Source organism: Chaetodon trifascialis, chromosome 2 (assembly GCF_039877785.1).
Source record: "Chaetodon trifascialis isolate fChaTrf1 chromosome 2, fChaTrf1.hap1, whole genome shotgun sequence".
In the NCBI taxonomy this organism is placed as follows: Eukaryota; Metazoa; Chordata; class Actinopteri; order Chaetodontiformes; family Chaetodontidae; genus Chaetodon; species Chaetodon trifascialis.
The window spans coordinates 2,619,881-2,631,942 of record NC_092057.1 but is presented as its reverse complement, the minus strand read 5'-3'; the positions used below and the strand labels follow the sequence as shown (position 1 = coordinate 2,631,942).

Genomic DNA, 12,062 nt, shown 5'->3' with positions numbered 1-12,062 from the left:
AAAAACCTTTAAAGCATGAAAGACACGGAAAAAAGGGGGAGGGACATACTTCTGCATAAAGAAAGAGGAACAAGGAAAAGGAGAAGAAAAGCAAACTGCAGGTGGGGGAGGAACGGGTGGCGTCAGGAGAGAAGTTGGCAGCACAATCTAGTTGCTTCAGTTTTCTTTGCACATGTATTTTATTTAAAGATTCCCACTTTAGTGCATGAAATTTAAAATCAGCAGTGGACGTCGTTTTAAGTTAGATACCTTTCTGTCTGTGCGAGTGCTGGTTTTTCTTCACTACTCACATTCTCCATTTGGGGTTAAGAGGAAGATTTTAGGAGACAAATGAAACTGAACATATCTTGATTGTCTTAGCAGACAAGTGAAGAGCTGGAGTTTGTACAACTCTCTTTATTTTCCCCACTGGGGACCATTAAGGGCCTACAATGGACATGAGAGGCCTTACAGTTACACTCCTCAATTCCACCTCTCTTTCACTTTTGACCTACCTGTAAAACTAAGAGTAACATCGTTGTACTTTGTGTTTAGGGTTAGAGTTATCAAATGTTAGCATGATAAAAGACCAAACTAAGATGGCAGACATCATTTGTGGAGAACATCAGCATGTTAACATTGTCATCATGAACATGTTAGCATGCTGATGTTAGCATTTAGCACAAAAAGTACAGCCTCATATAGCTGCAAGCTTGGCTGTTGACTCTTATTATGGTTTAAATGTAGTTTTCCAAACCAATAGCAACCATCAACCTCACCTCTACTGTTTACTGCTAGTTAGCAAATGCTAGCTTTCTTAAACATTAAACCCAGTAAACATCACCAAGTTAGCACTGTCATTGTGAGCAGGCTGACATTAGCATTTAGCTCAAAACACAGCTGCATCCAAGTACAACCTAACAGGGCTGCTAGCATGGCCCAAAATGAACAAATACTGAATGAAATAAAAAACATGGCTGCTGAGAAGAGTAACAGTATGAACCTGAAGCACCTGCTTGTGTAATTCAAGTCATTTTGTTTAAGTCAACAACTACATCTGTGAAGAATCAGCTGTTCCTTTCATGCACAGCATCTACGGTCATTTTCATCTTAAGCTTCAGAAACTAAACCTCTCTTGCTGAGAAATGCATGAATGCAGGGATTAACCAATCTACAGCAAACACACTCCAACTTCACCCAGCCTGAGAAATACTAAACACACAAGCACAAACGTGGCTTGCAGATTTCAGAAATACAAACACTCGCGCTGCACATGCACCGAAGGCTAACTAGTTACGGTCTGTCAGGCGCAAAGACAAAGGAAGAGAGCAGTCAGGTGACTTGTGTACTGTAAATGTATTTCATCTTTATTTCACGTCTACCTCATGATCAGTTACATAGAAATCCTCCATCTCGTGTGGTTTTAGTGTAGTAGCTACAGAGCCTAGCGCTGGACAGCCGCGACTCTGCACAGAGTTTAGACAGCTGCTTTCTCTCTCCACCATCAGATCCTGTACAGCTCTCTACAGCCAACCAGCAACGTGACCTCAGAGCATCAATAACCTGGATCCACATCTTAACAACGACTTCACCTGCTGGAGAATATTCCCCATACTCCAGGAAGTAAAGCATCACGTCCTCCGATCTGCTGAACATTGATATTCGGAGATCACGCTGAGGTTAATCTGTGGTGAAATACAGTCTGACTTTTGGATAAAACGCACCTTTTAGTGTTCAACTTTTGGTACAGGAGGTTAGAGAACATAAAAACACACATTTCACGTCACGTTTTAATACGTGTCAGAGGACCTTCCCACTTTGACACCTGGTTAACCTTCATTTAAAAACAGACAAAAAAAGAGAAAAAAAAAATCAACAGTGATGTCACACGTCAGCTCAGTGTGTGTGTGTGTGTGTGCGTGTGTGTGTGTAGTGTATGCATGTACTTTAGTGTGCGGGTGAGAGTGCTTGCACACACTCACATGAGTGTGTTATGGTCTGATCAGTGCTTCAGCAGACACTCGATAAGGTGGTCAGTTGTGTGTGTTACTGGCTGCGTCGCGGGAGCGGAGGGGGGGTGGAAGGGGGAGAGGGGGGAGGACTGTGGGGTGAGCTGTGGGGGGGAGGTGAGGCCGCAGCGTCTCTTCATTCATCCACAAGATTTCTTCACATGATGCGGAGACCCTGGATAGAAGCTTCTAGACTCTGAGGAGGCAAACACGAGAGAGTTAGAGCTGATCTGAGAAAATGAGTGTGTGACGACGGCTGATCTGTGTTTTTGTACCTTGAAGTCCCAAATAGTCATTGCCCCATCGATGCCTGTGGTGCAGAACTTGCGACAATCCCTTTTGTCTCCCTCGTAGATAGACACTTGGCTAAAGACCAGACATGAAGACACACATGGGCAGTTTTAAAAGGGTGAAGAAGTTAGAAAACTGACAATCAGAATGATGGATTTCAAAATAATGCCATGAGGGCCCAATTAAAATAAATAAATAAATACTCACAATGTGTACACAGTGGTGGATTTTATCACCTTTGCTAGCCGTTTCCCCTTGCTTCCAGTGTATGTGCTAAGCTAAGCTAAGCTAACCAGCTGCTCCCTGTAGCCTCACATTAACCAGAAGCAAAATTAAGTTTCTTGTACAACTCTGGCCAAAAATGTCAAACTATTCCTTAAGGAAAAACTAAATCAATGAGACAAAATCCATATAATAAACAAAACAAACAAAAACAAACAAAATGTTTGCCATTTGACATGAAACAAATGGTTCATTGTTGGAAAACACGGCAGGGTGGACAGATCTGATCGTATCAGTGCTTGAATTCCGATGAGCTTTCCGTCATGATTTACATGTCGGTAGGCTGAGAACTAATAAACCAAACTGTTTACTGGGGATGACACAAAACACAACATCACGTGTACATGCTGGTGATTGAGAAAAAGGCAAATCTTCATTTAAACAGTGCGCGAACACTGTACTTCTGGTGTACGCTGAGGTTTGACTTTTTATTCTTCTTATTCTGTTGCATAATGCTGCATCTATTCTAGGGGCTAAACACCAATTTCTAAGTTGCATCAAGCTAAAATTCATGCAGTCCTGCAATGAATCCTTCAGGTTGTGCTGTTGTCTCAGAGAGATGCGGATTCAACTTTACGGACGTTTTCAAAGGCCGTGGCCGGAGGCTGTGCAGCTGGATTCATCTTCTTTGAGAATGAGGTGTTCTTACTGCTGCTGCTCGTTTAGAACAAAAACCCATTCCTGACTTTTTTCTTCATTTCTGAAAATCATTAACATCCAAATCTCTTCTGTTTATGCCAATGGCCTAAAAGTGTCCAGCACAGAGGACACTCTTCCCCCTTTGAGTAACTTTTGCTTCATCAAATTTAATTAAAAACCAAAGAAAACTTGAACAACAACCTAAATGAACATGCACTGCCCTGCACTGATCCCAGTCGGCCTGACTTACGTGATGCTGTTCTGGTGCACTGTGTCCAGGGCAGTGTTGCGGTCCTCGGTGGTGGCTCGCTTGTCCATGTTCCTGAAGCGCTCCATGGCAGAGATGTTCCTCTGGATGCTCTGCTTGGGGAGGTCGAGCTTTGACACAAATGTCAGCGTTCCACCATCGTCGCAACGGAACAGCATGGGGCAGCAGTCGTGGCCCTGGAGACACAATCAGTGGATTTAAAACGCCATTCCTTCCTTCCTTCCTTACTCCTTTCTATACACGTATAGAAATATGTTAGTGTGTGTTTTATTCTTACCGCAGCTACTAGACTGTTCTCTGAAACAAAAATGACACTGAGGAGAGGAAGGAACTCCGTCTTCAGCTGTGAAGGACTGAACACACACTCCAATTAATTATAATCTTGACATTCACCTGATTTCATTGTACTCTGAAAAGCTTAAACAGGCAGCGTCCGACAAACAAACACATTAATTTAGTGAATATCCCTTTTTAATGTGATGGATTGCTTTTTCAACATGAAACGTGTGGGAGGATATTTTCATTTTTTGAAAGGGGTTACTCATTTTTTGGACATCACTAAACGGCTTGGGACACACTTTCTGCTCTATACTCATGTGTTCACTAAAAACAGTAATCTCTGTGTCCCATCTGCCCGTTTGGTTAAGAGGATCCAAATTTTAGCTCCTCGTCTATTTTTAGATGCTGTCAAAGCAAAAAAGGTACCTGGTCCAGCTCCAAGTTATCTTCTTCGACTTATATTAGCTGAAACTTCAGTCATCACCCATCTAAATTCTACATGGCAATATTTTCTGCATTTCCATCAGATCAGCGTCTCCTTCATCGCTGCAACTGGCAAACAGTGAGTGTACTGACACCTGCACCCGGTGCAGTATTTGTTTATCTTGTGTTCATGTGCACAAACACACGTGCGTGACATGACACACATTCCTGCCAATGGTTTTAATCTATTCCAGCGATCTATGGGTGGTGGTTAACATGCCCAGAAACAAGGAAGGAAATGCATTCAACACATTTGTTAAGACGGCAAGGATACACACAGTGTGTTTTAGTAAGTGACACTGAATGTAAATATAATGTTTATTTACACAAAAACTCCTCAAGGCACATTTCATGTGAGAAACCTGCTGGTTCCAACCATGCTCAAGATCCCTCCATGCTCAGACATGACTGTACCTGGCAGTCTTAGAGCTGTCCACCACAGTGACTGTACTGTCATGGCTGACCCAGGCCAGGCGGTTACCAGAGGCTGAGAAAGAGACAGAGTGGACCCAACCCCCTCCACCTAACAGACACAAAGTGCGAGACAGGTCTGGTTTAGTTCAAAGGCCTACAGCAAGTCACACATAAGAGGTTTTTTACTGTCACATGTGAAGGCACAGACACAAACCTGCTCCTCCGAATTCTGCTAGCACTGCCCCAAATGGCATCTTGCTGCCCCAGGGTGTGGGACCTGGTTTCTCCTCCACCTCCTTAATGTAGGCTGAGAACACCCTGGAGGCCAGAGAGAGAGGAGTGGGGAGAGTAAAAGCAGAAAAACAGAACAGAAAGCACAAGAAGAAGAGAAGTGGTCGGCAGGTTTGCAATCATTTAATCTTCATCCCTTTGCCTCATGAGCTTCACCGTTAACGACATTCACCTGCATTTGAAGTCGCAGGATCCAGCAGCCAGCAGGATGTTGTTGGGATGCCAGTCCAGACTGAGGATGGTGGAGCGGATTGGCTTCTTGATGTGCTTGCTGACCCACCTGAAGCATTTGAGAAAGCACTGACATCATTAATGTGGAATGGGAAAAGGCATATCTGATATATTTAAATCAGGTGATGGCAGACAGGTACAGATTCAGGGTTGTTGCTGTGTCCCAAAGTAATAAATTAGTAAATAATGTGACGTTCACAGGTGGACAAACATAAAGGTAAAAATACCACCATATCACTACAATGCTGCACTTACAAAAAAGTGACATTTAGTAACATAATCAGAATAATCAATGGCTATAATCTTCCATCTATTGTACTAAATTTCAGCACACACATTTGCAAAACGTCATGATTGTACAAACACTCTCACCAGTCATTCTCAGACTCAAAGTAGCAGACAGAGATGAGTCGAGCACCACTACCGACTGCAAACTTGTTCTCCAGTGGAGACCACTTGACGAAGGTGGCAGCCCGATTGATCCTGAGGATGACCAGTGTGGGCTTCCATACCCCCTCCTTCTGGGACCACACGTAGGCGTTACGGTCTGCTCCACATGTCACTATACGGTCACTTTTGGGAGCCCAGTCAATACCTACAACACAACAGAGGCTATGAAATTACTGACCGACCACTGCAATAGTCATGAAGTGAATTATGACGCCACTTTCTAGAGCTGAATACGCTTTTATAAAGACTGATCATTCAGAATCATACATGTGTATTTAATGTGTTTCTATTCTTGTTAATGACCATTCTAGACACATTTGTTTGTGGGTAGTTATATGAACACAGAAGATGACTGAAATATTGTCTAAACATTATCTACTTAAACCAAACAAGCTTTAAAAACTGTCTAAAGCAGTCTGATAAAATACCTGTTATGTGTCCATTGTGCTCCTTCAGCTCATGGGTCTTAACCCACTGGTTACCACTCTTCTTGTAAATATGGACTTCATGGTTATTAGGACTGATGGCAATTTCTGCAAGAAAAAAAAGCAGCTGGTTAACAGGCTGGAAGTTCAGATAACAAACAAGCTTTACCAGTTTCTGCTATCTGCCAAATACCAGGCTCGACAAGTCAATGAAAGAGCTGACAAATCCTGAAAACAGATAGTGGAAAAATATTATTTATGTGGCTGAAATTGCAATCCTGATCTCCTAAATATATGCTATACCCATTTATTTTCAATGGCTTTAACTGCAACCAGTCATTTAAATTCTTAACTGGTGTGCACTGTGCGAGTTAGCAGTGGTGCTCATATAATGGAGGAAACATCCGAGCCGTACGTGTCCTATCGCGGTTCCACGCGTGGCAGGTGATGGGTTCCAACAGAAACTGATGAAGGGACATCTTGCCTGGGTGTGGTCCTTAAGTGGAACTCTGCGAAGTCACACAGCAAAACTTAGTTTAGCAACTAGCGAGAACAGAAATCCTGAGCAAACAGCTCGACTGAACTCAGCCTCTCTGGGCTTTAAAACCCCGCAGATGATAGTGGATATTAAAAACTCTGTTTGGTCACTTCTAAAAATGGGACGAACAGTTAACTGTTCATTTAATTGCAAAGATATACGGATTCCATTTGTTAGCCGGTCGCATTAGCGTGGATACTTTAGCTAAACCCAATCAGTCAAAACACTGTAAGGCTGCTTCAACTAGCCAATGTTAACGTTAGCCAAAATAATATTGCCAAGCTAGCTAACGTTAGCAGCTTACTTCCACCACAGTCTAAATTTCTTTAGCATGGCATGCTAAGTTAACTTTTATGAAGTCAAGCTGCCTTGATTAGCTAGCGACTATAACATTATCGTGACAAGGTTAGTTGCCTCACTCGGAGACATTAAATCATTGACACTAGCAATACCTTACTAACGTTACTAGCAAGGGAATCAAATTGCTAGCTAAAGCTAACTGTTCGCCGGTGTTAGATTGGCCTTGCACAAAAACTGGTCTTTTGAGAAATATATGGACGTGTTGCTGTCCGCGCGTTTACCAGAAGGCCTCCTTTTTCTGTATCAGACCCCGGTTTTTCCTCGGACGAGAAGCCTTTACTCCCGACGATAGCTACACCACAAGCAAGCTCTCATGCTAAATTACCTCGTCAGTCCGGTTCTCCGAGTGTGCTCTCTCGTTAGCCGGTAAGCTGAGTTATGCTAACGGGAAAGGTTAAATCAGGAATGGACCCGAATTCGCGGACTCTGGTCAGTCGACACGAATTCGTCCAGGAATGTTGAGGGAATGTCAAGACGGCCAGTAGGATACGACCGGGAGCATCCGGTAGCTAACTCGGCAGCAAAACCTGTGGATGCCTGGCTGACAGCTAGCTTAGCATCATCACGCTAGCTGTTACATTCAACTGAAAATCCTCGTTCACATCCAAGTGTCACACACAAACTACGAAAGAGCTCCTCCAGTGGCTCAAGTAGAAACATCCAAAGTGGCCTAACCGGTTACAAAACGCCACTATCTAGCACATAGCTCGGACAATACTGCTAAACAGCGAGTCTGTGTTGCATGAAATGAGTGCGATGAGGGAAAGAAGTTATTTCTAATCAAGGCGAGTGGACAAGAGCCACAGATTCCCAGGGGCCCTGAAAGCCACACCTTTACAGTTCATTTATGGTTGTTTGATTGATTGTAATTTTGTTTGCGAAAGTCTGAATATGCATTTAAGTTACAAACAAACAGAATATATATATATATATATATATATATATATATATATATATATATATATATATATATATATATATATATATATATATATATATATGTGTGTGTGTGTATATTATGGGAAGGATTAAGGTCTTCAGATGGGACCTGCTTTAATAGGTTCATCTTGAGTCTCTGTCTTGGTCAGGGTCCTTGTCAGAATCTTGTTTTAATGTATTAATATTGTCCTTACGTGGTGCATTTTGTCTAAACTAGTTGCACAGAAAACCTTCCTGTAATTATGTACTATTTCATCATGAATAGAGAGGGTGGGAGGACCTGGGTTAATACAGGGCTGCAAGTTAATTTTCTCCCAAAGGGCCCAGACAAGGTGAATCTATCTGGGTATGATCTTAATCTGTATCTGCTGTTCTGGTGCCTGCACCTGCAAATGAGAGTTATCACTGACAACATACAGTTGCAAGGAAGTCAGTGAAATTGGGATGCATGCATGTCTGCAGTGAACATAAGGAAGGTAGTGCAGCTTTTTAAAAAATGACCTCCAAATCACTTCTGCCTCATTTGAAAGCTCGTCCTGCTGTTGACTTGTGGGTAATATGCTCTTAAACCAATCAGAAGAGGTTTCAATTAGTACCTCTCTGTCACACCTGGTTGAACTGCAGATGAACTGCTGCTGGCTGTAAAAACATCAAAATACATTCACTTCCTCACTCTCGCTTTTTGTGGAACATCACCAAATTGTTAAATGGGGTCAAAGGTGGAGGAGCCGTTTCCTACACCTCCAGCGTACTTCTTACCAGGTAAAATACCCTTTCAGCCTGCTTGGTTACACAGGACCAGTTTCCACAGCTAAAAGAAACTTGTGTGTATTTGCTTTTCCAGACAATAGTCACACAGGGCACAATGTGAGGATCTACCATGTTCACTCACCTTTCAGCCCTCCACCGCCACCTCCTTCCTTCTCCTTTTCTTCTGGGGTTGGCTGCTCCACCCAAGCTCAGTCACCTCTGCCAGGTACATGCTCACTCCATGCTTGCCTCCATTTTGAACATATCAGCGTTTTCTTTGTTCAACATTCAGAGTTGTCCTCTCCTTTTACGCTCAAGTGTAGATTTTAGTAAGTCATTTTAAGTTGGGAGGTGTTGGTTGTAGAGTTGTCTGTCCATTAATAGTGTTTTATTGTCCAAATACTATAAAAAATGTGTAAATCATGAACACTAGGTGCATGGGATGGTACTGTCCTCTACATGCTGCTACATTTGTTCTTTACGTGAAGTGTAAAAGCAGTCTTTTCATCCTTCCATGTCTTCTCTCTAGTGTCCACTGTCCCTCCATCTACTCCCAGGCTGAAGTTTGTGAGCTATGAAACGGAGCTGTATCGCTCTCCAGCTCTGACAACGTGCCCATCTTGTCAGACTCAGGTCACCACGCAGGTCACCTACCGAGTCGGCACTCACGCATGGCTCATGTGTCTTGTGTTTGTGTTGTGCGGGTGAGGACAGACTCATTCAAACAGCTAAATCCGGTTAAATGAATCACCACTCACACAGATACACACATTCAAAAAGCAAAGACTGATGCATGATTTCTGTCTGACAGGTTGCTGCTTGGATGCTGCCTGATTCCATTATTTGTGAACCATTTCAAGGACGCCTATCACACTTGTCCTCGCTGTCAAAGGGTCCTCCACATACACAGGAAGACATGTTGCTGAACTACCAGCTGGTTAATGTGTTTTTTCACTGTGACAGACATTCAGATAGACTCTTGCAGTTCGTCAGGATAACTTATAGTATGTAGATGTATTGTTTAAATGATGTTTAAATGTATAAAATGTACAAAAGATACTCATGCCATAAGGCTTTTAATTATTTTAATCATGTCTTTTTTAATCATATAAAATAAATGTTTTCTGTGGCAATCTTTACTGAATGTTTTGTGTCTTATAAAAGAAGAGCACACAGCAGGAACAATTGCTAAGCTTGGACATGAGTCATTTATATTTTGCTTGAAATAAATAAGGCTAACCAAATCATCATTTCACTAAAAAAGAGAAAACTTGAGGATTCACTTGATGAACACTGTGAGATGCAGTTGGACGCTGAGAGAAAAGCTAGTGAGTGTAACCTTGATGTCTTTATTTATTAATTTGTCAAACTACTTTATTCAAAGTCAAGAATAAAGATCCACATTCATTTAGACTCGGTTTCCACAGATGCTACATTCTTGCCATGGATACTGATTCCAGCCTCATTTTCTCTGCAGTCATCAGAGCAGCCTGTGCGGATTAAGCCGGCATGTGCACCTGCACTGTGTGTAGTAAACGTGCCTTCACTGATGACACCAGAGGATTAAAGGTGTGGGTCTATTTTAGATCTTTGAGCCTCAGAGTAATGAGCGTTTGAGTTGCAGCAAAACCCTTCATTCCCCTCCGCTGAGGTCATACACGCCACGCCCTCCCGCTGCTCAGGTATAAGACCTTGGCAGGTTGTCTGTCCTTCCAGGGTGGACGAGCACCGGTGGATCCCGGCAGAGACTCGCTGCTGACCCCTGCATGGCCGAGGATGCGCCTGAGTATCCCCTCAGTAAATCGGTTTCCTCCTTAGTACGCTCTTCTTTTGTCTTCCCGCACTTCAAAAGCAAAACTGAGCTTCTCTCATATCTGATCCTGTGCGTTGCCAAAATGCCGTTCATCCCGCCTGTTTCGATCGCACGCTCTGTGTCAGGACTGACCGGGAAGGAGAGACCTATCAACAGCACTTCATCTAAAACTACCGTGGCCAAGACAAAGACTCAAAGAGACGACAAAGGCAGCTCAGTGAAGGAGCGACTGGCTTCAAACCTCAAGCAGCTGGGGAAGAAAAGCCAACCCAGGAGTCATCTGCCAACTGCCAAAGGTGCAGAGCTGCATGCACAGAGAAGGGACAGATTGTTGCCTTCATCACAAACAGACAGCTTTCCAGCCTCCAGCTCGGGCGAATCTCTGTCGAAGGCAGAGCAGCACAAACACACGAGCCAGAGCTCGGTAAGGAACGAACCAGAGGTGAAGACGAGGGCCAGGCATCAGGAGGAAGCCCGCTTCACACTGACTCTCACACCTGAGGCTGTTCTGCTGCTGCAGCGGAGGAACAGCGAGAGGCATCAACACTCAGCATCCAGAAACGCAGGAAGCGGAGGTGGTGTTTCTGGAAGCGCGTCAGATTCCAGGCGCAGGAGGGACAAGGTCTCAAAAAGGCATCAAGCAGCATCACAGAGACACAGCACTCCGAACAGCAGAGTTACGGCTAAAAACAGCAGCGATGCTGAGCTGGGAGACATCAGCTCCATCGTGAAGATCTCGCTTCTGAATGAGCACCATAAGTATGATGATGTGGAGTACGAGGAGGAGGAGGACTATGGTGTGGACGAGCGTGTGGTGCTGAAATGCACCGAGTGGCTCCGTGGGTTGGAAAACACACCAGTGACAGTGGGACACAGCCTGAATAAGAGCGGCAGCAGTGTGAAAAGTTTCTAAAGAAGTCGAGCTCCAGCGACGTGTCGCCCTCTGACCTGAGGATGAACTGCAGTTTCTCTGTGCTGTCGAGCTGCTATGTGAATGTGTGTTTCTTCTGTGTATACTTCTAGGATCAGAGAGTCAGTGGGCCCAGTCCTGCTAAGATATTCATCCACTGTGACAGTGTTAAAACATTTTTATGAAACTGAGAGAATTGAGTTCATGAAATGTTCTGTTATGGCTGTTTTGATCCGTCTTCCTGTCCAAGTCAGAGGGGAAGTAAAGGTTAAGCACAGATCGTGTTTTGCACCTAGATCACATTTTTAAACTTGTTTTAAACTTGAGCATCACAGCTGGGTTATTCACAGAGCGTTAGAGTTAATCCAGTTCAGTCACAATGCACTGCAGGTGCACTGAAATGTGACTTTGTGAGGAACATATTGATTGTCTATTTTCTAACAAGGTGGAATGAATGAAGCTTCTCGCACACTGACATTTCTGTGATCTGTAGGTTTACTTTTTCTGAGTGTCCAGTGTGTACAGGGAGGATAAGTTGTGGAAAGAAAACTTCACTGACTGACTGGACCCCTGAGGCTCGGGCACAGAGCGGCACACCTGCAGCTGGCAGGTCACCAGCATCTTGTTCGGGGTCTCCACAGAAACGTCATCAACCACAGAATCCCTACACCCTCCCTGTCGCTGAACTTAACATGCGTGTCTATATCAATG

General features: G+C 43.7%; 2 protein-coding genes across 2 annotated transcripts; one reads left to right on the top strand and one right to left on the bottom strand.

Annotated features, from left to right (window-relative positions):
- Positions 1–1,320: 1,320 nt before the first annotated feature.
- On the bottom strand, positions 1,321–7,734 carry LOC139349111 (actin-related protein 2/3 complex subunit 1A). Its single transcript, XM_070989628.1, has 11 exons — positions 7,265–7,734; positions 6,457–6,550; positions 6,045–6,149; positions 5,539–5,761; positions 5,108–5,215; positions 4,859–4,962; positions 4,645–4,753; positions 3,746–3,821; positions 3,451–3,644; positions 2,264–2,354; positions 1,321–2,184 (listed from the first exon to the last, which is right to left on the bottom strand). Exons 2-11 carry the CDS (start codon positions 6,518–6,520, stop codon positions 2,146–2,148), a joined length of 1,113 nt encoding a protein of 370 aa, XP_070845729.1. The 5' UTR covers positions 6,521–6,550; positions 7,265–7,734; the 3' UTR covers positions 1,321–2,145.
- An 851-nt stretch (positions 7,735–8,585) lies between these two features.
- On the top strand, positions 8,586–9,554 carry LOC139337311 (lipopolysaccharide-induced tumor necrosis factor-alpha factor homolog). Its single transcript, XM_070971857.1, has 4 exons — positions 8,586–8,640; positions 8,723–8,854; positions 9,158–9,332; positions 9,440–9,554. The coding sequence occupies exons 1-4, from the start codon at positions 8,586–8,588 to the stop codon at positions 9,552–9,554; spliced, it is 477 nt and encodes a 158-aa protein (XP_070827958.1).
- The last annotated feature ends 2,508 nt before the right edge of the window (positions 9,555–12,062 follow it).